Source organism: Hyperolius riggenbachi, chromosome 6, assembly GCF_040937935.1.
Source record: "Hyperolius riggenbachi isolate aHypRig1 chromosome 6, aHypRig1.pri, whole genome shotgun sequence".
Taxonomy (NCBI): domain Eukaryota; kingdom Metazoa; phylum Chordata; class Amphibia; order Anura; family Hyperoliidae; genus Hyperolius; species Hyperolius riggenbachi.
Genome location: NC_090651.1, coordinates 3,018,135 through 3,035,634, shown reverse-complemented (window position 1 = coordinate 3,035,634; position 17,500 = coordinate 3,018,135). Strand labels below are relative to the sequence as shown.

The 17,500-nt window shown below is 46.9% G+C and overlaps 1 protein-coding gene across 6 annotated transcripts in view; it reads left to right on the top strand.

The window, feature by feature from the left end:
• The window catches only part of DISP3 (dispatched RND transporter family member 3), a 308,406-nt gene that overhangs the window by 111,368 nt on the left and 179,538 nt on the right, over nt 1–17,500 (top strand). For 4 of the 6 annotated variants that reach the window (XM_068242369.1, XM_068242368.1, XM_068242370.1 and 1 more), the window contains exons 1-3: nt 7,593–7,655; nt 10,698–11,624; nt 12,616–12,835. In XM_068242369.1, the coding sequence (XP_068098470.1) occupies nt 7,637–7,655; nt 10,698–11,624; nt 12,616–12,835 (1,166 nt within the window). In that variant the 5' untranslated portion in view covers nt 7,593–7,636. Of the gene's footprint in view, nt 1–7,592; nt 7,656–10,697; nt 11,625–12,615; nt 12,836–17,500 lie in introns of those variants that run through there. The other 2 variants (XM_068242367.1, XM_068242366.1) reach the window with 1 other exon arrangement.

Sequence of the window (17,500 nt, the reverse complement as noted above, 5' to 3'; positions counted from 1 at the left end):
CCTGCATGTGTATGGGGTGTAGTATCAGTCAGTGGCGTAGCTAAGGGGTTGTGGGCCCCAGTGCAAGTTTTACATTTGACCCCCCAAGCACTCCGTACCGTACATAACAATTGATACGACGCACCAAAACCTGCCAATGGCAACTACAGTGTCAGAGGTGCAAGAAGGGGATGGGGAGCAGCTTGTTACGGATTACCCCCAAGCACTCTATACATAGCAATCCCTGCCAATGGCAACTACAGTGTCAGAGGTGCAAGAAGGGGATGGGGAACAGCTTGTTACTGATTACCCCCAAGCCCTCTATACATAGCAATCCCTGCCAATGGCAACCACAGTGTCAGAGGTGCAAGAAGGGGATGGGGAGCAGCTTGTTACTGATTACCCCCCAAGCACTCTATACATAGCAATCCCTGCCAATGGCAACTACAGTGTCAGAGGAGCAAGAAGGGGATGGGGAGCAGCTTGTTACTGATTACCCCCAAGCACTCTATACATAGCAATCCCTGCCAATGGCAACTACAGTGTCAGAGGTACAAGAAGGGGATGGGGAACAGCTTGTTACTGATTACCCCCAAGCACTCTATACATAGCAATCCCTGCCAATGGCAACTACAGTGTCAGAGGTACAAGAAGGGGATGGGGAACAGCTTGTTACTGATTACCCCCAAGCACTCTATACATAGCAATCCCTGCCAATGGCAACTACAGTGTCAGAGGTACAAGAAGGAGATGGGGAGCAGCTTGTTACTGATTACCCCCCAAGCACTCTATACATAGCAATCCCTGCCAATGGCAACTACAGTGTCAGAGGTACAAGAAGGGGATGGGGAACAGCTTGTTACTGATTACCCCCAAGCACTCTATACATAGCAATCCCTGCCAATGGCAACCACAGTGTCAGAGGTGCAAGAAGGGGATGGGGAGCAGCTTGTTACTGATTACCCCCCAAGCACTCTATACATAGCAATCCCTGCCAATGGCAACTACAGTGTCAGAGGAGCAAGAAGGGGATGGGGAGCAGCTTGTTACTGATTACCCCCAAGCACTCTATACATAGCAATCCCTGCCAATGGCAACTACAGTGTCAGAGGTACAAGAAGGGGATGGGGAACAGCTTGTTACTGATTACCCCCAAGCACTCTATACATAGCAATCCCTGCCAATGGCAACTACAGTGTCAGAGGTGTAAGAAGGGGATGGGGAACAGCTTGTTACTGATTACCCCCAAGCACTCTATACATAGCAATCCCTGCCAATGGCAGCTACAGTGTCAGAGGTACAAGAAGGGGATGGGGAGCAGCTTGTTACTGATTACCCCCAAGCACTCTATACATAGCAATCCCTGCCAATGGCAACTACAGTGTCAGAGGTGCAAGAAGGGGATGGGGAGCAGCTTGTTACTGATTACCCCCAAGCACTCTATACATAGCAATCCCTGCCAATGGCAACTACAGTGTCAGAGGTGTAAGAAGAGGATGGGGAACAGCTTGTTACTGATTACCCCCAAGCACTCTATACATAGCAATCCCTGCCAATGGCAACTACAGTGTCAGAGGTACAAGAAGGGGATGGGGAGCAGCTTGTTACTGATTACCCCCAAGCACTCTATACATAGCAATCCCTGCCAATGGCAACTACAGTGTCAGAGGTGCAAGAAGGGGATGGGGAGCAGCGTGTTACTGATTACCGCTATTCAAAGCATCCATAGAAGGGATTATTATCAGCACAGGACCAATAGAGGGCTAATACTGTAGTTGGGAGGCCCCTTGGGGCCCCGATGTGGTCACTACCTCTGCACCCCCTATTGCTAATCCACTGGTATCAGCGTATGCCAGTGTATGCGGTGTCAGTGTGTATCAGTGTATGCCTGTGTATGCAGTGTCAGTGTGTATCAGTGTATGCCTGTGTATGCAGTGTCAGTGTGTATCAGTGTATGCCAGTGTATGCGGTGTCGGTGTATCAGTGTATGCCAGTGTATGCAGTGTCAGTGTGTATCAGTGTATGCCTGTGTATGCGGTGTCGGTGTATCAGTGTATGCCAGTGTATGCGGTGTCGGTGTATCAGTGTATGCCAGTGTATGCGGTGTCGGTGTATCAGTGTATGCCAGTGTATGCGGTGTCGGTGTATCAGTGTATGCCAGTGTATGCAGTGTCGGTGTATCAGTGTATGCCTGTGTATGCGGTGTCGGTGTATCAGCGTATGCCAGTGTATGCGGTGTCGGTGTATCAGTGTATGCCAGTGTATGCGGTGTCGGTGTATCAGTGTATGCCAGTGTATGCGGTGTCGGTGTATCAGTGTATGCCTGTGTATGCGGTGTCGGTGTATCAGTGTATGCCAGTGTATGCGGTGTCGGTGTATCAGTGTATGCCTGTGTATGCAGTGTCAGTGTGTATCAGTGTATGCCAGTGTATGCGGTGTCGGTGTATCAGTGTATGCCAGTGTATGCGGTGTCGGTGTATCAGTGTATGCCAGTGTATGCAGTGTCGGTGTATCAGTGTATGCCTGTGTATGCGGTGTCGGTGTATCAGTGTATGCCTGTGTATGCGGTGTCGGTGTATCAGTGTATGCCTGTGTATGCGGTGTCAGTGTGTATCAGTGTATGCCTGTGTATGCAGTGTCAGTGTGTATCAGTGTATGCCAGTGTATGCGGTGTCGGTGTATCAGTGTATGCCAGTGTATGCGGTGTCGGTGTATCAGTGTATGCCAGTGTATGCAGTGTCAGTGTGTATCAGTGTATGCCTGTGTATGCGGTGTCGGTGTATCAGTGTATGCCTGTGTATGCGGTGTCGGTGTATCAGCGTATGCCAGTGTATGCGGTGTCGGTGTATCAGTGTATGCCAGTGTATGCAGTGTCAGTGTGTATCAGTGTATGCCAGTGTATGCGGTGTCGGTGTATCAGTGTATGCCTGTGTATGCAGTGTCAGTGTGTATCAGTGTATGCCAGTGTATGCGGTGTCGGTGTATCAGTGTATGCCAGTGTATGCGGTGTCGGTGTATCAGCGTATGCCAGTGTATGCGGTGTCAGTGTGTATCAGTGACACACATCTGCAGACATGTAAGCCTTTGCCAAGGCTTACGTATTACTGGCAGACCCCGTAGATTATCTGCAGCTGGACATACAATCTATTGCCTGGTACACACCATGCAATTTCTTGCCAGATAAATGGTCCAATAGATAATTACCAACAGGTCCAACCTGACTTCCGATTGTTTTTCTGATCGATTTTCCGATCACTTCTATACAAAATCAGTCAAAAATAAAATCAGAAATCATATTGTACTTGTCGGAAATGATGTATTGGACCATTTATCGGGTGAGAAATTGCATGGGGTGTACCAGGCATATAACAACGATGAACGTATCGTATGGCGAGCAGTGCTGACCGTATAGTCAGGGCCGGATTTAGGCCAAGGCCGCTTAGGCCATGGCCTAGGGCACCAGAGGAGCAAGGGCACCGAAGCAGCAGACTAAACTGGTGCAGCATTTGCAAGCTTGCAAGCATCTGGCTACCTATATTTGGGTGGGGTCATCATGCTACCTATACTAGAGGGAAGAGGGAGGGGTCATCTCACTACCTATACTGAAGGAGGACGGCTGGTGACAGTGGCCTTGGGCGAGTACAACCCCGGCCCTGCATATAGTGCGTCCTGGAGACAGCTTCTCTCCACACAGGAAGTGGGATTGTGTGAATCACAATGTAGATGAGTTCTGAGCCCCGGAGAGCTGGAGAAGCTTGTTAGAGCTTTGCTGTCGCTCGGAATTATACCGTCCGCCTTTATCCGCGCGGCGCTGATTTGTCACACGCGGCCTGGGCAGACGATGGTTTATTGATTAGTTCAGATGATACACAGGAAGATAGCGATTCACAGGGGGGCTGGATAACCCCACAGACAAGCCCATATCTTCAGAGACAGAAATCTGCCACTCTTCCATACACGACTGTCAGACGTATCGAACCCGGAGCCTGCGAGACCAATTACGCTGACGCTATGCGAGACTGACTCCATGTCAGCCGCACTCAGAAGCCGCCGCTGACAGCCGTCTCCCGCGTTCATCATCTGTCATCCCTCTTTACTCAGCCGCAGCCATTTTCATATTTGTACAATAAATGCTATGACAGTGCGCACAAACGCCTGCATGTCACAACCGTCTAGCAGACATCTATGGCTTCATTCAACAGCTACAAGCTATCCTGGAGAGTAAAGGCAAAATCCCAGTATAGAAACCGCCATAAGCCTTGTTACACTGAATCCCTGTATATTTGCCGTGCACAGAGCACACACACGTGCTCACTGGCGAGGCTCCAGGACTTCTCCAGAGCAGCCCCTACTCTATGGAACTCCCTCCCCCATCAGGCTCTCCACCACCTTCCACTCATCCAAGAAGGCCTTTAAGCGGACCTGACCTCAGGACTTCCTCCCTGCTGTAAAAGATAAGCAACAGCATAATAATCTTTGAACAAAAATGTTTCTTTGTTACAGCTGATACAAATCCTAAAATAAATCTGCAGTGTGTTTACTTCCTGCTTTCATGGTAGCAGACATATTGTTAACATCCTGTGCTTTCATATGAGCTAATCTCCCATCTCTGCCATGGCAGTCAGGTGACACAGGGGAGAGATCAAATTACAGCTTGTGATTAGACACAAATAAGGGGGAATTAAACAGGCTAAACTCTCTGAATACATTCAGGGTGCATTCCTCTACGTTTTCCTTCTGTCCTGTGCAAGAGTTCAGCTCCACTTTAAAGACCCATCTGTTCATTATCGCTTACCCACCTTTATAGCTCCACCCCCTCCCTTGGACTTACACCACCCTTATTATGTGATCCCTCCCCTTAGATTGTAAGTCTATTTGCCAGGGCCCTCCTCCCTGTGTGGTCTTCTGCGCCACCCTATGGACTCAGTGACTCGTCTGCTATATCTATCCCTATATTGTCACATCACCATTTTGTGTAACATTGCTTAACTACTTTCTGCTCAGCGTGCAGTATATCGACACCCTGCAGGACTTCATCTGAAGCCCAAGGGACTTAGATATTAGTCTATTGCCGCCGCTCATTCCCGCATGCGTTCTCACCGCCGATCGTCATAGGGGAGCTGAATGAATGGGAACGCAGTTTGCATTCATTAATCTAAATCCCTATGTCAGTGATTGCCGGCATCAATAAGGTCATTTTAATTATGGAAGTAACGTGTCCATGCATTACTTCTTGTTTGCGTACTAATGGTACCTACAGGCAAGTAATTCACGAGGACATCTTGTGGCCAAATAGTAAAATTACACCTTCATACATTTTTTTTTTAATAAGAAGACCTACACTTACATTTAAAATTAGCCCCTTACCTCCCACACTTTCCCATAGTTACCCAAAAAAACATTGTTGTAAAAAAAAAATGACGTTAAAAAATAAAATACATAAATAGTTACGGTACCTTAGGGACTTAACATTTTTTAATATGTATGTCAAGATGGTATATTACTGTTATTTTTTTTAAATGATGGGCTTGTAATTAGTAATGGACACAAAAATGAAAAAAAATGCACCTTTATTTCTAAATAAAATAATGCCACCATACATTGTACTAGGGAAATATTTTAAACATTGCAATAATTGTGTCAAATTGGCAAATAAAATGTGTGGGTTTTACTCCACACATTTTACGACAGAGGCGCTCTAGTAGAGTTATAGACCTTCAATTGAGTTCTCCCTGTTCAATTGCCTGATGAAGTGGGATGATTGGCCCGTGAAACGCGTTGCATCATATCTGGAGAATTGTTTTAAGTAAATGTTTTGGTTGTGTTTATAAACGGCTTACATTGCCTGGTCATTTACGTACTTGAGGGAGGTGAATCCACCCATTCCCTTCCTACACTGTTTTTACACATTTTATCCTGTGTTGGCGCCTCTGTTATCCCTGTGTTATCACTGATCTAGTCCACCCTTAGTGGAGGCCTGTATCCCCATCCTTCTTTTATACAGAGAGCGACTTCTTTAAACCTGAGTGGGGTCAGGTCATAATTCTCCCCACCTGCCTGTCCAGTGGTCGCCTGTGGGGTGACCCACACTAGTGAGTATAATCTCATCTATCTAAAATACATTCAGACCCACTGAAACTACTACACCAGATTGGGCTCTCGGTTTCTTGTTTTGCTTTCCAGGACAGTCATTGCTGACATTCATATAAACAGGAACTATAGTGAAAATAACGTATTTAGTCAGTGATTGCCCATCGTAAAATCTTTCCTCTCCCTGATTTACATTCTGACATTTATCACAGGTGGCCACTTCTTTAGCCCTGTCAGGTGCATCTCTGCGGAATGTTTGTTTCTGAGAATTTTAAGGCCAGTGAAAATAATTCCAACAGTAGAAAAAGATGAAGAGTCGGCACTGCAATCAGCTGGATTTATTCATAGCACAGAAGTGCATCAGCATAGAAATCAGCGGTACGAGCCTAGTGCGGCAACACAAAGCAGGTGCAAATACCGGTCCTGATGGGCAATCATTGGGACAGTGAGTGCAGGGAATGGGTATTTGCACCTGCTTTGTGTTGCCGCACTAGGCTCCTACCACACTGAGCTTTATGCTGATGCACTTCTGTGCTATGAGTAAATCCAGCTGATTGCAGTGTCGACTCTTCATCTTTTTCTACTGTTGGAATTTAAAGAGAAACTGTCACCAAGAATTGCACTTCTTCCCAGTCAGTAGCTGATACCCCCTTTTCCATGAGGAATCTTTTCCTTTTCACAAACAGATCATCAGGGGGCGCTGTATGGCTGATATTGTGGTGAAACCCCTCCCATAATGTGATGTCAGGACCATGGTTCTGACATCACACTGTGGGAGCCTTGTTGCATTGTGGGAAATAACAGCTGTTTCCAACTGCCAAAAAAGAAAGCAGCAGCTACTTCCACTGACATCACCTGCCAGCAGTAAAAATGTCACCATGTGATAAATGTCAGAATGTAAATCAGGGAGAGGAAAGATTTTACAATGAGCAAACACTGACTAAATCATTTATACATGATAGTCGTACAAATGAAGCATATTTTTTATGACATTATTTTCACTGGCGTTCCTCTTTAGCCTCTCTGGTGTGAGCAGGCAAGGTTTGGATCTTTGTTGATCCTGCTGATCCTGTGAGCTCCGGTTGCAGTCCTCCATGCTGCGCTGCGGTGCCAACACTCTGTTCTCACCAGTTTTCCAGTGAAAGTATGCTGGTCTCCCAGAATGCACTGGGAGGAGAACTCCACATACCTATCAGCCTAAGGTGTGACATCACTGGGAGGGTGGTGCTACATACCAATATACAGCAATCTATAGATACAGGAAGTGTCTCTGATGCTGAAATTAGTAAAATAACCACAAAGTGGATATCCTGAATCATTTACTACATTTTACTATATGTCACAACAGGGCCTCTTTAAAAAAATAATATTAGACACAATACGAATTAAAATAATGTAACTTATTGATAAGGAGAGTGATCTGGAGACTTGCTTCTATTGTACTCAGTGTTGTTATCTAAGATGCATCATCATTATAACTGGCTATCACCATGGAGATCTCCTCCCCTCTGCCAGGATAATGACCAACTGCAGCCAACAACCACCATCCACACAGGAGGCCCGGGCAATGGGCAGTTTCATTTCAGGTTAATTTGTGTTGTGTTGTCATATGCTATTTTATGGTCTTTATGCTGTATTTAATTATCAGTGGCGTAGCTATGGGGGGGGCGAGCGGAGCCATGTGTCCCTGGGCGCAGCACTGTGAGGGGGCTCAGGACGGCCCTGCACCTCCACGTGCGTGAGAGGCGGCTCGCTGGCTGCTCAAAGTGCTCCTGATGCTCTCCCTTCCCCTGCAGAGGAGCACAGAAGCGTTAGCTGCAGAAAAAGGGTATTTAAAGGGGGGGGGGGGGGGGGGGCACATCTGGTTGGGGGAACAGGGGCACATCTGGCTTTCTGAAAGGGTAAGGGGGCACATATGGCTATTTTAATAACATTTGACTCCACCCATGACTACGACCACATTCTGTGGCCACACCCATTTTGTCCAGGGTACAGGGGGGGGGGGAATTCATGAAAACTGTCTGTCACCGGGCGCTGAAAACTCTAGCTACGCCTCTGTTAATCACACAAGCTCCAGGGCGTGAATCTTTATCTGTCAAGAGATGTATTATGGATCTTTGGACACCTCGAAGAGATACAGGAAGTTGTAATCCCTTTTGCTGTAAGAAACCATTACTCTTCTAGTAAGAGTCTGGAGGCTGATTGCAGTATCTCCTCTGTTTGCTCTTCTGCTTCATAGTCTTCTGCTTGTCTGGGCCGTAGAATCAGAACCTGTATGCCATGAATTAGAGTGTTTAAAGGCTCCTTTCAGTCCTGGTCGTTCTCAGTCAGTCACACAGATTGGAATGTAGTAATATCAATATTAATAATAATAATTCCAACTTTCAAATGATGCTTTTCTCCTAGTGGACTCGAAGCCGCTGAGCTGCAGCCACTAGGGCGTAGCTCGGTAAGCAGTAGCAGTGTTCAGGAGTTTAGCCTAAGAACTCCTTACTGAATTTATGTAGTGGGATGTGGGTGTCGCAAGCACCCTCTGGTGAAAAGATACAGGATACAAAAGCGGGGCCCCAATAGTGTAGTATGTCAGAAACAAATTGGGATAGTAGAAAGTAAGACGCTACTCACAAAGGTGGGTTACAGGGGAGCAACCGACCACAGGAAGCAGGTGGAGACAACAAACCCGACTCCACTCGGGGTGGTCACTGGGGACCTGGAGGCGGTCGCTCTCCTTGGTAAAAGAAGTGGGTGTCAGGACACCTTCTAAAAAAGGACACAGGGAACAAAAACGGGGAGCCCAATGGTGCAGTACGTCAATACAATCGGGTAATTGTAGTAAGTAAAGATCTACTCACAAAGGGGGGGGGGGGGGGGGGCAACCGACCGCAGGAGACAGGTGGAGACAATAAACCCGACCCCACTCGGGGAGGTCACCGAGGACCTGGATGCGGTCGCACTCCTTGGGAAAAAAGGGGGACAGGTGTCCTCCGTGGTGTACACCACGCGTGGTCTGTCTCCACCCCTCAAACGGGACACGTCTGGGGGTACAAGATGCACTAGACAATTGTAAAGAAACGCCCTAATCGTAGATAAAAGCATCTAAAAACAGTTTAAATTTGACAAAAACGTGAAGTAGCTTACCTCAATGACGACAAATCTTTGTAATAAACAAAAGATTTATTATAGCACAGGCAACGCGTTTCCCTGGTCCAAGCCCGCTTCCTCAGGCTATTATGGCTCTTGGCGCTTCTAAGTGCCAGGAGCTATGGTATCCCAAATGTTAAACAATATAATGATCTAAATGCATGTGTGACACTGATGTTATAAATGTATGTACCCTACTAGTACTGGTATATTGAGGAGTCTTGTTTTTGCTGATGTAGGCACTTGTATAGGCCTGAGGAAGCAGGCTTGGACCAGCGAAACGCATTGCCTGTGCTATAATAAATCTTTTGTTTATTACAAAGATTTGTCGTCATTGAGGTAAGCTACCTCACGTTTTTGTCAATTTTAAACTGTTTTTAGATGCTTTTATCTACGATTAGGGCGCCTCTTTACAATTGTCTAGTCCTTGGTAAAAGAAAGGGGACAGATATCCGCCGTGGTAGAAACCATGTGTGTTCTGTCTCCACCCCTCAAACGGTTGAGGTAAGGGGGTATCTTAGCACAATAAGGGTATAAGAGGTGCCCTGGTGTAGTATAAAAGCATCTAAAAACAGTTTAAAACGAAAAATAAATTTGAGGTAGCTTACCTCAATGACGAAAAAATCTTTGTAATGACAAAGGTTTTTATTAGCAGCACAGGCAATGCGTTTCGTGGGTCAGAGCCCGCTTCCTCAGGCCGATAACAGTGCCAGACTGGAAGATTCAGCAAAGGGAGCCTCTGAGGCTAAACTGTTTTTAGATGCTTTTATACTACACCAGGGCGCCTTTTATAACCTTACTGTCCTTACTGAATTGGTGCAGGCATACTGAACAGGCAGAGCCGAGATTTGAACTCTGGTCTCCTTTGTCAGAAGTAAAGCCCTTAACATGAAATATCCGTCATTCTCAGTCCTGTCCAGACCACAATAATATCTAGTATGATGAAACCTGTTATTCAGTCACCTTTCTTTCTTTGGTTAATTTCTACTTACTTACACAATGTAGAGCAGGGGTCTCAAACTCGCGGCCCGCAGGCCATTTGCGGCCCTCGATACAATATTTTGTGGCCCTCGCCGGCAAAAGCTTCCTTATAGTTCGCTTCAGTGCTCCCAAGTAATCCGCCGCATCCCCACCGCTAAACGAGGGCTGCAGAGCCCCCAAATCGCCCAGGGGTGCAATCCGTCGGCATTTCCTGGAAGGGGCAGAGCTTTCAGCTTCAGCTCTGCCCCTCCTGACGTCAATCGCCGCACGGATCCCCGCCTCTCCCCGCCCCTCTCTGTGAAGGAAGAGTGAGAGGGGCGGGCAGAGGCGGCGATGCGCCGCAGTTGTGAAATTCCTTATGCGGCCCAGCCTCATCCTGGCTTTGCCTCCTGCGGCCCCCAAGTAAATTGAGTTTGAGACCCCTGATGTAGAGGAACTTGCCAAATTTCTCTATTCTGTAAAAAGCCAGATTTCCTGTGATCCAGCAAGTCTCTTTTGTTTTGCAGGTAAGATGGACACAGATGACCCCCTGTTACAGGACGCATGGCTTGACGATGAAGACGAGGAAGTGACCTTCAGGACTCCCGTATGCGGTTCCTGCCGGTGGACTTCTAAGCCTTTAAGAGACTCCATTCCTACTTGTGAATTTTGGAATATAGTGGGGTGGATTTTCACAAACGTTTACTGTGCTGCTTTTTTACTGGCCTTGGGTTGTTTAGTCCCCGCCATCCTCTCCATCATCATGTTCCTCCATTACCCAACCCTAGACATTGACATTTCCTACAACGCATTCGAGATTCGCAACCACGAATCCTCTCAGCGCTTTGACGCTCTGACTCTGGCCTTGAAGTCTCAGTTTGGGACGTGGGGGAGGAACCGCCGGGACGTGGCAGACTTCACCTCAGAGACTCTGCAGAGGCTGATCTTCGAGCAGCTACAACAACTGCACCTGAATGCCTCCCAGCAGGGCGGCGCTGTACGGGTTAAACGCAGCTCTCCATGGCACAATGACACAGAGAGGACTAATGTATCAGCCTCTGTTCCTTCAACTCTGTTGGCTCCAGCAGTGAACCAATCACGCCACCCTCGCGGGGCATCCCTTAAGGAATATTCCGGTGTTTACGTGACTCCAAACACACAGAGCCATGCCCACTGGCGGATTGAGCTCATCTTCTTGGCTAAAGGGGATGCAGAGAATAATATCTTTACAAAGGAACGCCTGATGACCATCCACAGGATTGAGAGAAAGATCATGGACCACCCCCACTACCGGGAATTTTGTTGGAAGCCTCATGAGGTTCTGAAGGACCTCCCTCTGGGATCTTATTCCTATTGCTCACCTCCGAGCTCCCTCCTGACGTATTTCTTCCCCACAGAGAAAGGAGGCAAAATTTACTATGATGGGATGGGCCAGGACCTGGCTGATGTGCATGGTAAGTCGTCCTGTAGTCAGTTTATAGTAGCTTGACAGGAATGTGGACTCTGTAAAGTGCTGCAAAAGACGTCAATCATATTAGAGCGAATGTCACCATGTGCCCTCTCACAGCTGTGGCTATGTCCCTCCTACAACAAATGTAACCTTGTTTACTCCTATAGTAAGTGCCACCATTCTGTTGACTTTTGACAAGTGTCATCAAGTCAAGACAAGTAAATGGGGGGAGCACTAGAGGAGAAAGAGGGGAGCATTAGAAGTGAGGGGTGAGTATTAGAGGAGAAACTTGTGTACAGAAGTGTGTTTCGTGGAGATGTGTAGGGACTGGATGGAAGGATGTAGAATTTGAATGAGTTATGATCAGACAGTGGGAGGGAAGAATTAGTGAGATTGTATAGGGAACTGCATCTAGTGTTTAGGTCAAGTGTGTGGCCATCAGCATGGGTTGCAGTGGTGGGCCAAGTGTGAGGTTACCGGAGGTAGTAAGTGACCGAAACTTGGAGGCGCAGGAGGTGTTAGTGTCAATGGGGGTGGTGAAGTCCCCTATGATAACTGAGGGAATGTTAGTGGACAGGAAGAGAGGAAGCCATGCTAAGAAGTGGTCTAGGAAAAGACTGGCTGGACCTGATGGTGAAAGGGGGAGTAGACTCGGATCGAGTGGACTTCGAAGGATGGGAAGCAAAAGGCTCCTGCAGGAGGAAGGGGACTAAATGAACAGTTTTGAGAAAGAATGTTGCCTACATCCCCACCATGTCTGTTACCAGGTCTGGGTGTTTGGTTGAACTGTAGGCTGCCATCATTGGTGATTTGTCCTTTATCTTGGCACTCAACCAGTGATTTCTGTTCTCAGTTACTTTAGAGATCTCATTGGGGGAGTGAGGTGCCATGCTAGGCCTTGTTGTCACAATTTGGAGGGTGTTGATCTTTATGTGCATACATTTATATAATCTCCACTATAATCTTCCTCCAGAATAATTACCCTCTTCCTGTAGGTTCTCTGAAACTGGCAATGACTCACCCAGAGTTTTATTGGTACGTGGATGAGAGTCTCAGTACGGAAAACTTGAAGAGCTCTTTGTTACGCAGTGAGATTTTGTTTGGTGCACCTCTGCCTAATTACTATTCGGTGGAAGACAGATGGGAGGAGCAACACAGGAAGTTCCAGAACTTTGTCACCTCCTACGTCAGCGTTTTATCCAAGGAGTCCACCAGGTAGGTTGCTGACTTTCCATTCATATTTATGTTATCCTGCAATATAACTAGACACAGTAGATTGTATTCTGGACCATGTTGTGGTCACTTGTTCTCATTTACCTTCTTGGCAGAGGTCTATCACTGGACCTTCAAACTATTGTCAAGCTGAAAGAAACCTGAAGCCAAAACTCAAGTAAATATTACTTAGGCCTGGAACCCACTAGCAGCCTTTTCTAAGCACTAGTGATTTGAAAAAAGCTCTTGCTAATGTAATGCTATGGGGGATTTTTATAAAATCACATTGCTCAAGTGGGATCACACCGATAGAGCTACATTAGCAAGAGCTTTTCAAATCACAAAGTGCTCAGAAAAGCACGCCTAGTGGGTTCCAGGCCTTACTGAGGATCAGTGCTGCTCATCCAGATTCCGGATATCCGGGTAACCCGGATATCCAACCTTTTTTCAGCTATCTGATCGGATTCGGATTCCGGATACCCGGGCCCAAATCCGGATAGCTATCTGCAGATAGTTGGCTGGCAATCCGGATATCCGGGGATATCTGGCGGATATCCGAATCTTGAGATACTGTAAGTAGATGACGTCCAGGACGTCATTGAGCCAATCAGAGGGCTCCCAGCCTAAGCCCTAGCACCCAATCACAGAGGGGAACCCTGGCCAGCAACCCCCCCCCCCCCCCCCCCCCCCCGTGGGTGCCCTGATGAGAAATCTCGTCCTGTGTGACTGCAGTGCTCACTGAGAGACATGCTCCAGTGCTGCTGGCCTAGCAAGTGCTGTACACAGTGATAAACCTAAAGCTGTTCAGTGATTAACCCCTTCACTATCACTACACTATTGTTGTATTGTTAATTAGCTAGATTTCATTGTGTGACAGAGTGTGTGCTGCAGGCAGCTGCTATGTGTCTGTGTGTGTGCTGAGCCTGTGCACAGACCAGCTTACTGCAGAACTGCTGTGCTGCTGAGCAGTGCCAGTGTGACAGTTAGTGTCTTCTCCTCTGCTGTCTGACTGTAACTCAGCACGTGGCACTTGGCACGTGTAACGTGGCACGTGGCACTTGGCAATTTGCACTTGACACGTTGCACTTTGCATTTGGCACTTTGCATTTGGCACTTTGCACTTGGCACTTAGCTCTTTGCACTTGGCGCTTTGCTCTTGGCACTTTGCAATTTGCATTTGGCACTTTGCACTTTGCATTTGCCACGTGCAAAGCGCCAAGTGCAAAGTGCCACATGCCAAGTGCCATGTGCAAAGCGCCAAGTGCAAAGTGCCACATGCCAAGTGCCACCTGCAAAGTGCCAAGTGCCACTGCCAAGTGCCACGTCTGGCATGCTCCTGGCACACGTTACACCTGCTGCTGCTGCGTTGCCCTGCTCCTGCTGCCTGTGCAGCTCCCACCGCCATGCCAGGGTGCCACAGGCCACTGATACCACCTATATTTAACCCAAAACACAATTACTGCGTAATTTTTTGGAGGTGTCTTGGCTGAAAACTGTCATGTCCCAGTTGTGCGGTTGGACTATGGACACAATGTGGGCTGCACGACCGCTGTCTGGAACCTAGTCCTGATGTTAATTGACAGTCATTTTTTGGGGGGGAGGGGATTTTAAGCCCCCACATCATCAATTAGTATTTCCCTTTAAAAAAATTATGCTACATGCCTCATTTACCCTAAAAAACGTTTTAAAAGCAATTTAAGGGCCACTTCCGGTTTTTCTATCCAGATATCCGAATCCGCCCGGATACCCCGGATACTAGGGTCGGATATCCGATTCGGATTGCAAAAGTTTGAACTCGGATATCTGACCCGGATAGGATATCTGGGTATCCGGATTTTGAATAGGGGTATCCGAGCAGCACTGCTGAGGATGAATCTTTTCACTGCTCTCTGCTTGCTTGTTTCTGTGTTAAAGGAGATATTGGGTGATATATGGGCCCCAATCTGCTGAGGCTGAAGAACATACAGTGAATGGACCATAAGAGCTGGTCTGGAGTAATTAAAATCTGCATATTAGGTAATAAACCTTTGCAATCCTCAATTGGGTGATAGGAAACCATGAAGAGAAGATTAGTTAGAGTTTAAGAAAAGAGTGGTCATTTGATTGCAGTCATGTGGTCTCACCTGAGGGTGACATTTCCGTAGTCATTGGAGATTGCCCTTGGTCTCATTACAGGACGCTCTCCCTGCAGGTCACATGATGCTATTAACGTACAACTGCTATGTACAACCCTGCCTATGGTCCAAAATGACTGAACCAAGGCTTGTGAACTATTCTCAGCTAAAATAAGACAAACGTAATAAATCCAGGCCAAGGTTTGCAGAATCAGGTCCTCCAGGGGCCTCTAGTGCTAGTTCCAAGCCTTGGAGACCTTAGTAAATCTGTGTCGGTGTTAGACTAGGAATGAGGCTCTCCTGAGGATTGAGAATGGATCTGAGCTCAGAGGGCTGCTGTATTCCCATATATACTCCACTGAGGGCTGACATGGAGAGCACTGTATGGCTTGGTCCTGAAGTCCAGGCCGTGATGGGTCAGATCTGCTTTGGTAAAACGACACAGTATTTGGGGTTCAGCATTTTGGCACATGACCGTGTGTGTTTTGTGTTCATGTAAATCCTGTAAATCTGATGTATACTAGTTTGGTGAGGTGTTTGTGACTCAGGAATCTGCAGAGCTGTGATGATTGTCACCCCGACTTCACCACGTGTCAGGAGGAGCGTGAGAATCAGAAGAGCAGGCGTAACTGAGGAACTGCAGATAGACACGTAAAATATATGTACAAGATTTTGGCAATAGCCTCATCTCCCAATATTACTTCCTCGTTTCCCAGAACTGCAGCAAGGATATTTATAAGGACGCAATAGTTTGAGCAAAAGGTGTTTGGCAGATCTCTGTGTAAAGGAGGTCACACACAACGCAATAAACCATTCACTAACATTTCACCTGTATTTTCAATAAAAAACAATCAGTCATAGAAAAATGAAATGGTTTTTTTTGGGAGTGAGAAATGTGATCAAATTACCCCCCTTTTTTTCGAGGTGGACGGTTCTACCATTTTGGATTATTTAGCGTGGGGTGGAAGTGGCGGTATTTCTTGGTTGTGTATGATGATGAGGGATCTGCCTGGAGACACCCTGTGGTGGATCTGTATAGTGATCAGGCAGGGCTGTGGTTTCTGAGTATTCGGTTTGGGATGGAAGTGGGGGTATATTTATTGTTGGTGTGTGATGAAGGATATTATTCCTGGAGATGTTTGGTGGTGGATCTATATAGTGACCAGGCAGAGCTGGGTTTCTGGATAGAAATGGCGGTATTTTTTGGCGATTTGATGAGGGAGCTCCCTGAAGTTCAGTTATGGATCTGTATATTGACTGGGCCAGAGCTAGGGTTCCTGAGTATTTGGTGCTGTGTGAAAGCATGATGAGGGAGGTCCCTCGAGATGCTTCATGGTGGATCTGTATAGTGACCAGGCACAGCTGGGGTTCCTAAGGATTTGGCTCAGCGTGGAAGTGGCGGTATTTTTTGGCGACATGATGAGGGAGCTCTCTCGATATGTTCAGTTGTGGATCTGTATAGTGACTGGGCAGAGCTGGGGTTCCTGAGGATCTGGTGGGCATGAAAGTGGTGCTATTTCTTGGCGGTCTGATGAGGGGTCTCCCTGGAGACACACGGTGGTGGATTTGTATAATGACCGGGCAGAGCTGGGGTTCCTGAGGATCTGGCGTGGGGAGGAACTGTCGGTATTTTTGCTGGTGTGGGATGATGGACTCTCCCTGGAGATGCTCGGTGGTGGATCTGTATTGCGACTGAGCAGAACTAGTGGTTCCTGAGTATCTGGCGTGGGATGGAAGTGGTGGTATTACATGGCGGTGTGATCAGGGCCGGTTTAAGCAACAATGGGGCCCCAGGGCAAAATAAACCTGGGGGGCCCCCTCAACAGATACCCCGGAGCAAAAATCTGCATTAAGGGACCTTTTTTGCAGCTGGTATAGTCAGGGTTTGAAGCCCCAATCGGTCGGAGCTCCACATTCTGGCTACCCCAGCCTGCATGGGGGACAAGGGGTTAAAAAGTTTCAGGAGGGGGACCCCACATAATGAAAAAAAAAAAAAATTCCCACACTCTAAACATAAAAAAAAAATAAAAAATTGGGAAAATAGGAAAAAAATGCCAGGGATCTTCATACAGCCATATTGCAGCTGTATAGCGATCCCTGGCCAAAGCGCTGTGGCTGCGTATGGACCCCCTGGAAATCCCGTCAGGAAATTTATTGCTCTTTCTTTTGATACATGTAAAATTACACTACCGTTAGGTTTGCTACTAAAAGTGACATTTACCGCATTTAAAAGTATACTTTTTCCTTCGAAACTTTAAAATCGATTTTCTCAAAAACTGTAAGGTATTTTTTGAAAAATAGTTTTTTCCTCTTATTCCCAATGATCTCCTTAACATATCCTGCAAATTTAGGGTTTCTAGAATTTAAGGTGGATTTGCTATTAGCCATTAAATTCGGCTGGTTTTTAAATGTGTATTTTTTTTCCTTTGAAACTTTAAAATTGATTTTCTCAAAAACTATAAGGTCGATTTGAAATTTTTTCTTCTTGTAGCCACTGGGGGCCCCTACAAGCTCTGGGGCCCTGGGGCAGCTGCCTCCTTTGCCTCTATGGTAG